This window comes from Aethalodelphis obliquidens, unplaced genomic scaffold, assembly GCF_003676395.1.
Source record: "Aethalodelphis obliquidens isolate GAN/ISIS:26980383/991018 unplaced genomic scaffold, ASM367639v1 scaffold119, whole genome shotgun sequence".
In the NCBI taxonomy this organism is placed as follows: domain Eukaryota; kingdom Metazoa; phylum Chordata; class Mammalia; order Artiodactyla; family Delphinidae; genus Aethalodelphis; species Aethalodelphis obliquidens.
Window position 1 is genome coordinate 920,843 of NW_020838063.1, and position 17,510 is coordinate 938,352.

Below are 17,510 nucleotides of genomic sequence, written 5' to 3' on the forward strand. Positions count from 1 at the left end.
TGTATGAGGCACTATACATCCAGAACTCAGTTCACCTTCTCTACAATTCTGCCTGTGAGGCAGGTATTAATATCCCCATTTTGCACATGAAGAAACTGAAACCAAGGGTTGTATAGCTTGAAAGTCTCATCCATGGCTTTTGTGATATTGTACTCCTTACATGCTGACAGTTCCATTTTGGTTTATTTATGTGGCTCCTCTTGTACTCTTCACCTCCCATTGTCACTGTTACTTTCTAAAGTAGCAAAGCCCAGAATGGAAGCTAGATTTGCTTGCCCTTAACCACCTTTGCATACTGCTTGAAGGGCATTCACTGTTGGTACCCAAAGGGCCCTTGATCTTCAGGTAAGGACTGTGGCTGAATCACAGTAAGCAGATCCCTGCACACAGTGGGAATGCACTCAATGAGTGTTGGGTGGAAAATGGATGAGCAAAGTCATATTTATGAAAAATTGTAGCAAGTTAAAAGTCAATCCTGTATACAAAGGGGAGATTTAAAACCAATTTCCAGCAGCCCAAACTTAAAACATCTCAGAAGATAGGGAAGAACATTCCCTTATTCCTGCTTGCATTTGTGACTAGAGAACACAGGAGCCCTATACAGCTACGAGCCACTTCTGGATTGCCCTTCTCTCATTATCTGCACACACATCTGTCAACTCTTGGTTCAGTGTCTTACAGCTTGTGAATCAGGTGGGGGTGTAGAATTATCCTCACTTAACAGATGAAGAAAGTGAGACTCAGAGGCAGCATAGTTTATAAGAGCAGAGGCTCTATAAGAGCCAGACTGTGCCTGCATTTGAATTATGACTTAAGTACTTATTGGCTGTTTGAATTTGGGCAAATTATTTAATCTCTCAGAGCTTCAGTTCCCTCGTCTGTAGGATAGGGATAATAATAGTGTTTCCTCAAAGGGTTGCTGTGAGGATTAAATGAGTTGATGTGTGTAAAGTGCTTAGAATAGTGCCTTACATATATTTAGTGCTCTATATTAGCTAATATTATCATCTTTATCATCCCTTCTTTAGCGAGGTCTTAAATCCAAGTGTTCTTTTTCCACCTTCTCTATCTATGGTGTTATGTTGGGGAAAAAATGGTTCACTAGGCTGGCCATCTTGTGACCTTAGGCAAGTCACTCCTGCTATATTATACCTGATCTATAAAATGAGGGATTAAGGGTGATGATCTTTGAAGTGCTGCCTAGTTCTGTCGTTGATTCCAAGTAGGCAGTGACAACAGGCTTGCCAGTTGGTTTGTGGCCACTGGGTCCTATCCAGGGATTGGCCTTGTCCAGGGCATAGCTGGACTTTGTGACCTGAGTGCCCAGGCATGTCAACTGGACTAAATGGGGACAAGAATGAGCCAAGTGCTGCTGGGAGAATCCAAGCATGGAGTCTCTCAAAAGAAGACTGCACTGTAGAAAAAATACAGGCAGTGGAATCAGCCAGAACTGGGACTAGGGTAATTCAAACAGCATCACAGATAGAGTCCTGAGCAGAGCATTGGTAAGTGATGCCAAGATCACTCTTTGACCCTTGATAAAAAGTCAATGATATATCTTTAGACTATAAGCCCTCATGGTGCTCTGAGTTGGGCCTGTATGTGCTTGTCGAGCTCTAGCAGCACCCTGTTGGTACCCATCTTTGGCAGGACAGGGGAGACTTCTCTGTAAATACTTATTTTATTGAGGTCAGTGACCAGCAATTCTTCTTCTCCACTGAGGCCAGAACAAGAAGATATTGACTTTTAGTGTAATTGGAAGAAAGCAAATTCAACATATAAATAAATCTCCTCTTAGTCAGGGGCACCAGTAACTGAAGGTGGCTGTCCAAGTCTCTTTCTTTGGGGTTGAAGAATGGAGCCATCTTGTTTATGATATTATGAATGGAGTTCTGTGAGTTCATTTTAGCTTATTAGTAAACATTGGTAGTATGGCATGATAGGTATTAGTGCATATACAGTCAGAAGACTGAGCTCCATAATTTATTACATGTGTGATTGGCCAAAGGACCAGGCCACCACTCTGAGCCTCAGTTTCCTTATCTTTAAAATATGGGTAATAGATCCAGCTCATTCAGTAAGGATCAAGTGATGCAGTAGATGTGAAAACACTTTGTGAACAGTAAAGCATGAGGTACTTTAAATGTGTTATTACAAAAGGTCTTATTTGAAATCTCTTTTACATCCAAGCTGAGGAGCTCCCTCTATGCCTTCTATAGAAGGCACAATGGCTAGACCCCTGAGCAATGAAGGATGCCTCATGCAGAAGCTAACCAACAGAATGCCCTAACTAAGTCAAAAGATCAGTGTGTGTGTTTTCTCCTGTGTGTGATGTGTTATGCATTAATATCATGACCATAGGGGTATTCTCTGGCTGGTATGTTGGAAGGCAGACCTGTGTGAGAGGATGCATGTTCCATATTCTGTCTCTGTTATCTTTAAATTGTTTTGACTTCAGTCTTGTGGAGCCATAATTGCCTTGGGGTCCTTCCTCAAAGTAGGCTAATGGAAAAGATGACTTCTAGAGGACATGTTCAGCAATTCAGTTCTGGGGAGGGAATGTTTGAGTCCTTTGCCTGACAGGACATATGTTCTCTATTCTGGAAATTGTTCCTCCAAATGCCAGAAAGATTGATGACCCATACAGGCTGGAACCAGTTAGGGGAAAAAGAAGAATACATAACACAGTGGTCAGGATGGTAGCCAGAGAGAAACTAACTATTCCCCAACACCCATCCTCATCACTGTGCATAGACAAGTGTCATGAACATATGTGTGTGTATGTTTATGTGGCAGTGGCATAGATGTCTGCCTGGCGCTATGTGGAGCCAAGTCCTGCTGGCCACAAATTCTAAGGACCAAGGTTAGGTTCTGTGCATAGCCCCTGCCTTGCTGACTGAAACTGAGCTTACCCCTTAACTTGCTTATGGTTCAGTTTTGCCATCTATCAGATGTAGAAGTCAACCTAGATTCCCTGTGTATCTTACAGGGTGGTTGTTTAAATCACTGAGTGAATCTGTGACAATGTCGAGTTTCTTGGGAGCAAGGCATCACAGAACGCCATATTCTTTCATACCTATGAACACATGACCTCTCTGGATAGCATCATGTGTGGGTGAGAACAGGAGGCTGCAGGACTGGGGTCCATTATATGTGAGGAATGCTGTGGTCTGTAACTCCTGAGGGTGGGGTACAGTAGGATTAAATAATGTATCACCAACTCTCAATTGGACAGTTCCAAAGAAGAAGAAGAAAGGGGGAGGAGCACAGAGAATTTATAGCAAATATGCTCGAGCCTCATTTTAGCCATTGGTTTCAGACTCTCTGCCCATTCCAGCTCCAGGGCTGCCTCGAAGTACCAAGGAGAATGGATTGGAGCTTTTTCTTCTCTAGGGAAGGAGATCTTGAGTAGGGATAAAATCATGAGGTCTGTGTAGTCCATATACACATTCTGGGTCATTCTACCCACTGGCTAATGGAGAGTTGATAGTATTATTTGTCTTGTAGTCCAGTGGAGCTTGCTCTCCCAATGTCATCTCCATCACCCTACCCTTCATCACTAATATGTGAGTTTTTCCATAAGTAGTAGAGATTTGGGGAAGGGGGCAAGTAAGGTAGCTAGACGTGTGGACTGAACACATTCTTATTTTGTCTCCTAAGCTGATCACTGGAGATTCCATCGTTAGTGCTGAGGCAGTATGGGATCACGTCACCATGGCCAACCGGGAGTTGGCATTTAAGGCTGGCGACGTCATCAAAGTCTTGGATGCTTCCAACAAGGATTGGTGGTGGGGCCAGATCGACGATGAGGAGGGATGGTTTCCTGCCAGCTTTGTGAGGGTGAGTGTCAGCCTTCACTCTCCTCTCCTGTCTCCTTGGCTACTTGCCCCTGGCCTCCCCTTCACCAGCCCTTGTTCTCCTCCTTCCCCTTCTTGTGACTCCTCACATTTTTCCCCATGTGTTTGGTCACCTACCCAGGGCCCGGGCTTCCTTTAATCTTTGCCCTTCTAGTTTTGAGACTTTTTTATCTTGTTTATTTTAACAATCCCCACCTCCTGCCTCCCACCTTCTACCCACTGTGACTTTGCACAAATCACTTCCCTTTTTGCCTTGATGGTTTTGAAGATGCTTTTAACTCTATATTGCTGTGAAATTTTACCTTTCTTCTCTCTCTTTTCTGTTTTCTTTCTTTTCCTTGCCTCCTCTTTTTTTATCCTTTCTTTTTATAGATCTCTTCCCACCCTCTTTCTCCCCTCCCCACTCCTCTCTGCTTCCTTTGCCTCCTTTCTCTCATTTAGGGAAGTGTGAACACCCCTGCGTGTTGTCTTATGATTGTCTACAGCTGTGAATGTAAGCGTCTGGGCTCTCTACCCTCCCAGGGGTTGGAGTTTACTCATTGCAAATCTTACTTTTTGCAAGGTGGCTGGGAACTAAGATGTGTCCAGGGTGGGAAGCAGGCAGCTTGATAGTGCTGGCAAGGCCTTGGCCCCTTTGACATTGTACCATGAAAAACCTGGCCGTTAAAAGAAGGGGCTCTTGGGAAGGGGCTCCTTAGCAGTTTCCACTTCCTCTGGGTCACCCATTAGCAGGATGCTAATGGGGAAAGAACATTGGCCTGGTGTTCCAGCTCTTGGCCATCCTTGGAGTTATGAGCTAGAATCAGTTGTTTGGCAATTGTGAGCTCTGATTTTCCCCATATGCAAAATGGTGTTGGCAATTCTTTCATGACAGGGGATATCACAGTGAATTAAATAATGTACATTAAAACAGATTTGTGGCAATACAAGTACCAAAGCCACATCAGGATGTCTTATGACCATCCTTACCACAGCCTATCATCTTTTGTTAGTTTCTTTTGTAATATAAGACTGAAGTCCTGACCCCAAACAAAAGATCAGAGTGGCTTGGGCCCTTGGGCCCTTGGAGAAGGGTCTCAGGATAAGAAGGATAGAAGTGTGACATGAAGGAAGGAGCAGGGCATTTGGAATCAGATAATCTGAGATGCAGATGCAGTTTCAGCTTTACTACCTCCTAGCTCTGTGGCTTTTGGCAAGACTTTTATCTTTCCTGAGCCTTATTTCCTCATCTGAAAAATAGGAATAGGAGACTTTTTATGAGGATTAAATGAGATCACTATGTGAGTAAAGAATCCGACACAGTGCTTGGCACATAGTGGGTACTTAGCAAATGGTAACTTGCTTTATCATTATCATTATCCTCATCATCACCACCACCACCTCCACCTTATTAACTCCAATAAGGTCTATGTATGAAGGCTGGTCATAGTGGTTGAAAGAGACCTCCTTCCTTGGAGGGCTGCAAATGTAGGAAGCACTGTTATCCAGTTAGAGCAATTTAGGTGAGGGCACTGCTCAGAAGCAAGGAAGTAGACAAAATAGCCTCTCATCCCCTCTATCCTGAGAATTTCTTAATGAAATATCCAGTCCTTTCTCCTCTACCTATATGGAGTCTTCCATCAGAGTTTCCACATGCTGTGTGTCCAAGCTCAGCTTTGTTGGTTGATGAACTGGTCCCAGGGGTAGTTAGAAAGAACACATCAATAACCATGGGCCTTTGGAACTAACAAGAAGCCCCGTACACAGACAGCTTGTGTGTCTTAGGCTGACGGCCCTCCCTTTAAAAGAAGGATTAAACTGCACCCAGTGACAAAATCACCCACATCTGCATGTATTTCACCTATAGTGAAATGTCATTTTTATAATAAACTGTAATTCAAGGGGTGGGACAAAATATTGAGCAAGGCAGAATGACCCCAGGAGGTGAATGACAGAATCAAGCTTCAGAATATCAATGAACTGGCATTGATTTTCCTACATCCAAGTCCAGGAGGAGTGTTTTTCCAAGCACACAGCCCAAGCAGCCTGTTGGATGGGCTGAAGCTGACATTTGAGAAGACCACTGGCTGGGCCAGGCATGCATAGTATAGAGTCTAGCCTAGTGGTTCTCAATCCTGGCTTCACAATGAAATAATTCACTTGGAATCTTAAAAAAAAAACAAAAAACAACAAACACTAAAACCCAGGCTCTAGGCTAGTTAAATCACAGTCTTTGATGTTGAGAACGATTTGGCCTAGGCCAGTACAGTCCAATAGAAATATAATGTGAGGGACTTCCCTGGTGGTCCAGTGGTTAAGACTCTGTGCTACCAATTCAGGGGCCTGGGTTCGATCTCTGGTCATGGAATTAGATCCCACTTGCTGCAGCTAAGAGCCCTCATGCTGCAACTAAAGATCCCACATGCCACAATGAAGATCCTGCATGCCGCAACTAAGATCCACACAGCCAAATAAAATAAATAAATAAATAAATATTTTTTAAAAAAGAAATATAATGTGAGCTACAAATGCAAATCTCAAATATAATTTAAAAATTTCTAGTAGCCACACTAAAAAAAGTTAAAAAGATACAGTGAAATTAATTTAATGTATTTTACTTAACCTAATATATCTAAAATATTATGATAAAATATAATATATTATCACTATAAATTTTTTAATAATATATTTTACTAAGTCTTTGAAATCTGATGTGTTTCTATACACATCTCAATTCATACTGGTCACATTTCAAGTGTTCATTAGCCATATGTGGCTAGTTGCTCTATCAGATAACACATATCGAGACTGAGGACTGTGACAGTAGACCAGGAGCATTAATGACAGAGCCTAAATCATAAATTAGAGCTCCAATATTCTATTATACCAGCTCCAATATTCTATTCTATTCTATTCTATTTTACCAGTGTTTATTCTTTGAGGAACTAAGATAGCATTCCATGTTGCCTCAGATTGTATTCAGAACGAGCATTTGATCATTGCAAACCTTTTTTTTTTTTTTAAGTAATAGTTGAATGGTCTTCAGATCTCTAAAGGAGAGTACCATGCAACCTTAGTGGCCAGCTGTTGTGGTGTCACCAGTAAAAAGAAATGGGGTTAAACTGTTGCATGAATGATGTGAAAATTGACTCCAAGTTAGACCTTTCAATTCTCATGAATGAGCATTTATGTGTAGGTTTACATTTCTGGTAAGATTGTGTGTTCCTCAAGGAACTGAATGATGGAAGTTATGTAGGCTTTTCTAGTAGATATTTAAAAGTAGAATTGCTATTTCCATTCTTCTACACTGATTTTGGTTGAGGATAGAATGGTATTGTGCAGGCAGTGCTAGATATATTAGAAAATGAGAGACCTGAGTTCTAATTTGGCTCTCTAAAACATTTGACATATGATAATTTGCTTTTAGTTTCTCCTTCACCTCTGAAGCATTCTCTAGAATCTATTCAAGCTCTGACAATGTCTAGGTAAGACATAGCGATGAGTCACACTGAACTGTTGAATCTTCATTAGTACTGATGTTATTGGTAGGTAGATAGGTGGTTTCCTGAGAGGCTGTACCTATATGTTGTATAGTTCCCTTGTTTATCCAGACTCATCCTGAGCTAAGATTCAGTAGCTCCTTGAGAATATCATCCTTAGGTTATTTGACATATAACATGAAAGTATAATGGCAAAGAAAAGACTTTCCTCCTAACTCTATACCAACCGGACACCTTTGTGGATCACTGGACCAAATTGGTCGCTGACATAGTGGAGCATCTCCATTTCCTATCTGGAAGACTCATTGCTGTGTGAACATCCCAGCCCTAGGATGGATAATCCAGGGTGCTTAATGCTGTTCTATCCAAGCTAGCCATACCTGTTGTTAATCAGGTTTAAAACCAATGTGGAATCTGAGAAACCCAGATTCTTGCCTCAGTCTGCTGAGTATGCAGCTTGAGCAGCTTCCTGTACATCTTTGAAGCCCAGTTTTCCTCCTTGTAAAATGGGGATAATTAAGTCTTTTAAAAATCCTTTGTAACCTGAGGTATGCTGGATACCTGTAAATAGGAAGTGTGATACCACTTTGGTTACTGTACAAGAAATTGCTGGGTTTATGTATCTTCTATTCAGTCAAATATCTGCCTCTCCTGTTGTTCAGAATTTCATTCTGTATGTATATACATGTATTGTGTGTGTTCTGAAAGTCTCTTTCTTCTGTACTGGGAATATGACTTCACAGGAGCAATACAGGAGTTGATTTACCTTCCCAGCAAATGGTCAGGTTAAGTGAATTACAGCTTGCTGAATATTAGTCCTCACATCTAACTGTTGACATCTTCAGCTGCTTTCCTGGGCCAGTTTCCCCTTTGGGAGCTGAGAGCAGACTGCTGGGATATGATTGTGTCTCTAAGTAGAAAATCCCATCCCTGTGGTGGCCCTCCTTTCGCATGCTGGCCCTAACTCCAAATCATTCAGGTCCATTTCTTTTTTTTTTTGCGGTATGCGGGCCTCTCACTGTTGTGGCCTCTCCCGCTGTGGAGCACAGGCTCCGGACAAGCAGGCTCAGTGGCCATGGCTCACGGGCCCAGCCACTCCGCTGCATGTAGGATCTTCCCAGACTGGGGCACGAACCTGTGTCCCCTGCATCGGCAGGCGGACTCTCAACCACTGCACCACCAGGGAAGCCCCAGGTCCATTTCTTTTATCACCATGTAAAAATTGGCCTTTGCTCTGACTTTGGGCCATGGCCTGGGGACAGCTTACTACCCACTTGAGGGCAGGCTCTGTACAGAATACATGACAACCTGCTATTGTCAGTGGTAGGTGAGGCCTGAGGGACAAGATATGGGTTTGTTCAGAAAATAAAGAGCCTACTCAGATGCCATCAGAACATATTGTCCTTGTTTCTTCAAATTCTAGATTTCCCTGGTTTCTGGACTACATGGATGCAGGAGATGAAAGGATGAGCTAATCAGGTCATTACCATCATTCCTTACAGTTGTACAGATTAGATGTAACAGAAATTAAACCTCTACTGTTCATAGAGAAACCCACTGCTCCAGAGTGTTACTTGGCTTTTAATTATATAGTGTCTATTTTTGTTTGCACTTGGGGAAAGTTTTTCACCTGTATGAAACCCTACTCACAATAGATTTACAGCTGGAAAGACCCATCTTGGCCAGGAGTAGCTGACTTAGATGTTTACAGGGCCAGGCAGGTAACTTACATGAGTAAAGCAGTCTGGTACCAGGGTTAAGTGGGAGCCTGTATCCAGCTGGGAAATCTATGCCCTATATAAAGGGAGCAAAAGTGACTTGGATGGTTCTCATTGGTGGGATAGGTTATAGGAAGTAGGGAAGTCCAGTGAACTCAGATCTTCCAGATTTTTCAAGAAAAGCCAGGAATTGGATTTTATTCATATTTTTGAAATGTTGACCAGTAATTCACATTTTTAAAAGAAACACTGTGAAGAATAAACTGAACATATCAGCAGGCTAAATTGTAACCCCAGCTTGTGACCACTGCTCATCCTAATTTCTTCATTTTATAAATCCTGAGGAAACATGGGCTCAGAGAATGCAATTGACTTTCTCACTCATGTAGGGAATTAGTGACAAAGCTAGTACTTGAACCCAGGCCTCCTGAATCTTACTTTAGACAGGTGATTTAAAGTCTTTGTCTAGTAAGTACAATGTCTAGACTTCTTCAGGTATGGTTTCTGTCAGTTTACTGTTTTCCTATGAATGGGCCATAATGTCCTGTTTCTTTGTATGCCTTGTAATTTTGTGTTGAAAACTGGGCATTTTGAATATTATAGTGTGATAACTCTGGAAATAAGATTCTCCTCCTTCCCCAGAGTTTTTTGCTGTTGTTTGTTGAGGGATACAGTTGTCCATTTGTTTAGTGACTTTTCCAAATCTTTTGTTTTTTTTTTTTTTGCAAAGACTGCCTTCTTTGTCATGTGTGGTAATGGAAATCTCTATTCCATTATGTCATTGGTCAGCCAGTGACCTGACAGGGATTGCTTTTAGATACTTGGAGCCAAAACAAACAAACTACTATCCTGGTCTTTGCAACTTGGCTCAGAGCTGGGGCATTCCTTCAACACTAATCCAGACTGCCCACAGCTCTGCCTTAGTCTTCTTCTCCTACTCTCCTGATTTCATGGAACCTGCAGATTCTCCAGAAGTGCAAGCCTACAATCTGCTCAGCCTTTTTCTGAGCATGCGTCTGGTCCGGGGCATGTGTGTTTCACTCTGACTTCCTCCGTATGCACAGTGGCCCTTCTAAGTCTTTATTCCCCCAAGAAACTTTTTCCTTAGTCTCTTCCTTCCTGTGGTATTGGATTCATTTGCTGCTTGCCCCTTCTACTATCCCTTGCCCTGGGTGGACAGGGGCAGTGTATGTCTTTAAGTCTTTCAACAGAGGCAGTCACAACCTCTAAAGCCAATTTAGCCTTAGGGGGTGGGGGGTACAAGACAAAGGCCAGTCTCTGTGCCTAGCCCTCAAGGACCAAACAGATCAAAACCCACAGCCACAACATTTTAAAAACAAGGTCTTTAGTCCCTTGGCATCAGCAACCTGCAGGAGGAATGTGGGCCACCTTTCTCTTAGCTGCTGGGGAATCAGGAACGGTAGACAAATTAGCAAAAATGCTTCAAAATTCTCTTACCAAATTTTAGCCATTCTTTTCTGCATCAAGAGGGATAAATTGGAAGATTGGGATTGACATATAAACACTGCTATATATAAAATAGGTAACTAGTAAGGACCTACTATATAGCACAGGGAACTCTACTCAATACTCTGTATTGACCTATATGGGAAAAGAATCTAAAACAAAGTAGATGCATGTATATGTATAACTGATGAACTTTGCTGTACACCTGAAACTAACACAACATTGTAAATCAACTATACTCCAATAAAATTTTTTTATAAAAGGGTTCCTTGGTTCCTGTAAGTTTCGAATTAGATTCCAGAATTCTGAAAAAGTTGGTCTGTCAGTCTTTGCCAGCTAAAGGTTGTTTCAGTAGAGGGCCTGATTCTTTGTGCATCCTAATCTGCCACTTTTAGTGATGTTACCCCCTCTTGAATCTTAATCCTGTGCTTTCTGGGCTACAGAACAGTCAGGAAAAGGTATGCATGGGCTGCTAACAAGACTGTTAACACTTGAGGACCTACCTCCCATTTCAGGCTAATGGCAACTGTGTTTTGATTTCTTGAGATGAGTTCAGACATGCCAGCCCTTGTTTTATCCATTCAAGCTTCAGGTGGACAAAGACCTCTAGCCTTAACCATCTATGCAGAAAGTCTTATTTGTGATGCTAGAGTTGACTCATTACAGGATCTGTGAATTGAGGATGACATTAGCAGGGAGGACATTTCTCCCTGGATTACAGAAATTTCTCTCCTTCATACTAGAGTTTCAAATGGTATTATTAGCACTCATTTGCATTCACATGATCCATCTTAATGGCTTCTCACTATGTACACACTTTGGATGACATTATCCAGTACATCCTTTATCTAATTGGTGGGGAATTTTCTTTTTTTTTTTTTTTAATATGGAGTCACCCAGCTCAGAGATAACCTTAAATATGGCTGGTGCCTGACCCAGGTGATTTCCTCCATATTCAAGTAGGTCACCCTGTAGGTCTCTCTCAGAATCTCCAAATTGAAAACAACCATGAGGGTCATACAGTCTATCCCCCAGCCTCCAGGCAGGATTATAATTAAATTATCCTGGACTTTGGCGAACCTGGCGGGCATCTGTCAGCAAAGCCTAAACTACTTCCTTGATTAAGGCTGTTAGCCCTTATGTTGTAGTCTAAGCCAATTTCTTTAAGCATGTGGCTTTTTGCACTAGGCAGATGATATTTAAGAGCTGGCACCAGTAGAAGTCACTCTGAATTGTTCCCTTCATGATGGAGCTTTCCTTCCAAGGCCTTGCTCTTGATCCATAACATGAATTGGAAATTTGGTTGGCTGCCTGAGTTTAAGACTATGATCTGAGGCCTAGGGTCTGTTTTTCTCTGTGTAGCTAACCCCTAGGTTCATTTAGGGATCAGTTTGGGCCTCCCTGGTACCATGTCTACACTATCTTGGTGATCTTGATGACTTGAGGAGAGAAAGACCATGACTGATTGAGTGCTTGGAGATAAGGTCTGTTTCTGAGGCTCTTTGGGAAGTATGACATTTTGGAAAATCATGATAATTGTGTATATATATATTTGTATATGCATATATTTCATTTTCTGTCATTATTGATGTAATTATGAGTCAGGGTAAACCTCTTATCTTTTTCTTCTTATTATTACTACTGCCGTTACTATCTCCTTACCAGTATTTACTAATCTTTGAACAAAAGTGACTGTCCAGCACTTAGCAAAGCTACAACCTTGAGCCAGGTAGACAAGGGCTGAGGATGTCTGGCATCTTGAGAGGCCTCCTCCCAGGAACCTTGTCCTGCTTATTAGAGAGTCACCATAAAAACCATACTCAGATGCCCATGGGTTTCTTTTTTGGTTTTCAGAAGTGAGTCTTCTCTGAAGAACTTGATTTGGGAATGCCTTAGTGCTGAATGAGAGAATTGACATTTTTTTCTTTAATTCTGTTCCCAGAATGGGTTTGATCCCTTAGATTAACTCAGGGTGATCATTTCTGGAGGACATGAAGACTGGTTGCCAATCTCTAGGATATGAGCCACAGGCAAAGGGTCTGAGGGCTCAGGCCTTGTGTGTACCATTCCTGTTAGAGATCCAGCCAGCAATGGAGTCTGATACCTCCTGGCCTAAATACAAATAGGTACCATTGCCTTTCAGAGACATTTTCTCTTCTACAATAGGACAGGGACAAAGCAAAGTAGGCCAGGGCCTTAAGCAAGAAACCAGACTCCCTCACTGAGAATGGTATTCTCTGAGTATGGTGGACTGGACTGATCAGTTGAGCATGTCAGTACTTAGGTTAAGGGACCTAAAACTATCCTTCCCTTGCCTTGACTAGGATTAGAACTCAGATCCAGTGAGATCTGAGTTGCAAGGTGACCTTTGTTGAGGCTTTTGCCTTAGAGGAGTGAAAGAGTAGGTGAATGATGCTAAGAGGGCAGGAGAGGCATATGAATAGGGAGCTTTGGCCAGAAATTTTTCTAGCCTTTTAAGATTGGGTGGCCCTTCTCTATTGGAAATGTGCTATGTAGGTGTATCAAAGATCAGTTTGTGTGTGTTGAACAGGAGGACTTCTCTGTGGAGGAATAGGGAATGATAAAGCTCCTTGGGGATAGAGAGAGGAAACACTTTAGAGATTTCCACACAAGAAGAACACAGTGAAGGTAGCAGGAGCATTGGGCTGGGAAGTCAGAGATCTGAGTTTAAGGGCCAGCTCTGCTGCTTATTCTCTCGGGGATGTCAGGCAGGGACCTTTCTTTTCTGGGCCTCAGTCTCAACTAACAGTTCAGAGAATTGGACCAGGTGGTTTCTAAAGGCCCTGTCTGCACCAGTTTGAGCTTCTTCCATGATTGTATAACCAAGATCATCTGTTAAGTGCCTGCATCCAGTTAGAATAGTATATCAGATTGGTTTGATGGAGCTTTCCAGTGGAGAAGAAAGGATTTGGCTTTGCACTACAGCTATTGAGTAGAGGGTGGTAACACCCCATCCCCAGGTGGTAAGGCTGTTTCTGTGAGGCACCAGCCAGTGGGTACCACGAGGAAGATGACACAAGGTTGTGTAAAGAAGCAGTTCAGCTCAGAAGCTGTGTCCTCCTGTCCTTTGAGCAGCTACACTCTAAATTAAGAGACAGTTTGTTTTTGATCTCTACAGAGCTACCTGTGTCAATTGAGTAGGGAGATTCCTGAGGTGTAAATATCCAGGCCCCAGGCTCATCTCCTTAAATATATCTCTCCCACTATTTCTCTAAAGCCAGGATGCTCTTTATTAGGAATCAGAGCCTTTCATTTTATTTTAGTTTTTTAAATTTTTAAAATTTTATTGGAGTATAGTTGATTTATGATGTTGTGTTAGTTTCAGGTGTACAGCAAAATGAATCAGTTATACATATATTTACTCTTTTTGTTTAGATTCTTTTCCCATATAGGCCATTACAGAGTATTGAATAGAGTTCCCTGTGCTATACAGCAGGTCCTTCTATTTTATATATAGTAGTGAGTATATGTCAATCCCAATCTCCCAATTTATCCCTCTCCCCTCATCCCCTGGTAACCATAAGTTTTCTACATCTATGACTCTACTTCTGTTTTGTAAATAAGTTCATTTGTACCCCTTTTTTTAGATTCTACATATAAGCAATATCATATATTTGTCTTTTTCTGTTTGACTTCACTCAGTATGAGAATCTCTAGGTCATTCCATGTGGCTGCCAATGGCATTATTTTGTTCTTTTTTTATGGCTGAGCAGTATTGCACTGTATATATGTACCACATCTTCTTTATCCATTCGTCTGTTGATGGACATTTAGGTTGTTTCCATATCTTGTCTAGTGTAAATAGTGCTGCAATGAACACTGGGGTGCATGAATCTTTTTGAATTATGGTATATGCCCAGGAGTGGGATTTCTGGGTCATATGGTAGTTCTATTTTTAGTTTTTTAAGGAACCTCCATACTGTTCTCCATAGTGGCTGTATTAATTTACATTCCCACCAACAGTGCAAGAAGGTTCCCTTTTCTCCATACCCTCTCCAGCATTTTTTGTTTGTAGATTTTTGGATGATGGCCGTTCTTACTGGTGTGAGGTAGTACCCCATTGTAGTTTTGATTTGCATTTCTCTAATAATTAGCGTGAGCATCTTTTCATATGCTTTTTGGCCATCTGTATGTCTTCTTTAGAGAAATGTCTATTTGGATCTTCCACCCATTTTTTTTTTTTTTTTTTTTGCGGTACACGGGCCTCTCACTGCCGCGGCCTCTCCAGTTGTGGAGCACAGGCTCCGGACGCGCAGGCCCAGCGGCCGTGGCTCACGGGCCCAGCCGCTCCGCGGCACGTGAGATCCCCCCGGACCGGGTCACAAACCCGTGTCCCCTGCGTCGGCAAGCGGACTCTCAACCACTGCGCCCCCAGGGAAGCCCGCCCCCCATTTTTTGACTGGGTTATTTGTTTTTTGATATTGAGCTGCATGAGCTGTTTGCATATTTTGGAGATGAATCCAATATCAAAAAACAAATAACCCAATTAATCGCCTTTCATTTTATAATTACAACTTTGCTTTAGGATCCAGACTCCAGAGAAGAGAGGAGAAGGCTTCAGCCTATTCATACTGAAGTGTTAATTATTGATATCAAACTTTTGCCTGAGAATGATTTGGAGGAGAGAAGGGACCATGAAGGAAGCAAGGAAATGAAGTAAGCGAAACCAAAACCCAAAAACAAACAAACAAACAAAAAAAAAACGGTAGATGAGGGAAAAAGGTGGAAAGAAACACAAAATACCATGGAAAGGGAGAGCTGCAAACATACGTACTTAGCACCTCCATTTGCTTGGAGCTAGCTGGTCCTCCACAGGGACTTCATGCCCCTTAGGAACTATTTTGAATTCTGGGGCACTGGCCTGAGAATCAGATAGAACTGACTTCACATCTTATATTCAAATACTTGTGAGCAGTGTGATCTTTAAAATAATTTCTTCATATCTTCAAACGTTTTATTTTTCTCACCTGTAAAACAGGGCAGTGAGCCCTGATATTCCTTAAATATCGGACCCTAATATTTGAATAGCATGCTACAGTTTGATATGGCACAATTTGCCCTCTCTCATATAGAGAGTTCTAAGGCTAGTAGAGCAGGGCAGAGGTTATAGCTGAAAACCAGAGCAAAGAGAGACTATTTTCTTCAGAGACCCAGGCCACTCAGAGTAGTACCTAAAGCCTAAGCTTCTTGGGGGCTCACAATCCAGTGCCTTCTGCATTCCCCATGACCATTGTGGGGCTCAAAAGTTCATGTGAAAGGACTTTAGCAACTCTGAAGTCTATGCCCCCATGAGAGATTAGACTTGCTTTTACCCTGAGGGAAGCTTGAAGATTGGGTTGGCTTTCTTGAAGGGGAGAGACCACAAGTAAGGCAGAGGGTCAGATCAGTGAAGAAGGAAGCTACCGAGCAAAGGAATGTCCCTGGTACTGTCAAGGCCACCTGCTCATGATAGCTTGGCCCTGGCAGTTCTCTTTTGGCTCTTATTTGTCCTCCAGTTCCAGTTCCAAGATGAAAGGATTCTTAGATCCTACTTACTGATGGCAAGTTTCCGGACTAGCCTAGGGCCAAAGTACCCCCAGCTAAGAACCAGGTTTGTTGGCAATATTATCTAGGCTGCTAGTCTCCAGACCTCTTTATGACTCTGCAAGGGCCAGCCTTTCCCTTACTTGACCTCCTCAGAGTGATCTGGAAACATCTTAGAGTAGCTGTGAAATCTCCAAGTATACGAAGTTTGGCTTTAGAGTGTACGTGTTTCTCTCTTATCTTCCCTTCTCTTACTTGGTCTTACCAATCTTCAGTTATTGAAACAACTTGTTCTCCAGAGCAGTGCATCTGGTCAGGTGAGCTGCTGTCCCAAGTAAGTACCAAACTCAGGTGCAGGCTGGGTTGGGACCACAATATGCCAGGACTAGGATGGGTACTGAATCTCTGCCAGCCTCAAAGAGCTAGAATTCGAACCCCTGGGCAGCACTTACTGGTTCAAGATGGGGCTGCCTCCCTTAGGTTCTTGCATTGACTGACTGAACTCAGAACACTCAATAGTCATGAGATGCCATCCAATGGAGTTATATAACATAGGGACAACTGACCAAACCATTCTCTTCCCTTTGGACTTTATTATTTTTCCAAGAGCTTTACTTCTAGCCTCCATTTCTCTTTCTTGATTGGGGCAGATTGGAGACTATTCCCTGCCTCATTCCCCTACCCCATCCACAAATACAACCCTCCAGCTTTGGAATAGAAACAACTAGAGCTGACAGGCATATTCACTTAGATTAATTTCTGTTTCCTCACATAAGACATTGGACTGACATGGCTGTCTTTGGATGAGGTATTAAGGCATTGAGAGGAAAGCTGAAGGTAGGATTTTTTATATAACAGAACATCTAAAGTGGCACATCTAAGGTGCTTTCCCCTTGATCCTTCTGTAGGGATGGTGCTGGAGAAGGCAAAACCAAAGCCTATCATAATTTCAGGTGACTTCCTTAAAGGTGAAAGGAAGGCCTTTTCTACTTCATAAATGACCAGTTTTCTTGTTTCACTTTGCTTTTTTCCCCTCTTTGCTGGTAGAAGACACAATTATACAAGGAGAAATCCATTTGAGGTGGTGGGGGCCTGGAGTTCTTTGTTAATAATAGTTGAAGAAGACATTTGGGGTAACTAACTTTCCTACCTCTCCTTTCCTTCCACCATCACCACTTCACAACCACCCATCCCACCACCCACCCACTGCCCCCCGCCCAGGAGCAGAAGACCTAGAAGATGAAATTGCCTCTGAACAGTAAAATAACTTCATCAGCTTTCTTGGCTTTGCTAAATACAAGATAGGAACTGAATCATGACAGGGACAGAGGGTGGGGGATGAAGGAGTAGAGTGAGCCCACGGGGGAGGGAAGAGGAGGGAAGGAGAGGGAAGGGATGGAAAGGGAAAGAGGGAAAGAAAGTCTGGAAGTATTTTCATCACTCTC

At 42.4% G+C, this 17,510-nt stretch overlaps 1 protein-coding gene across 1 annotated transcript in view; it reads left to right on the top strand.

Moving 5' to 3' along the window:
- The first annotated feature begins 3,663 nt into the window (after nucleotides 1-3,663).
- Nucleotides 3,664-17,510, top strand: part of ARHGEF9 (Cdc42 guanine nucleotide exchange factor 9) — a 166,257-nt gene continuing 152,410 nt past the window's right edge. The window contains exon 1 of the mRNA XM_027098066.1: nucleotides 3,664-3,840. Within this exon, the coding sequence (XP_026953867.1) occupies nucleotides 3,715-3,840 (126 nt within the window). The 5' untranslated portion in view covers nucleotides 3,664-3,714. The remainder of the gene's footprint in view (nucleotides 3,841-17,510) is intronic.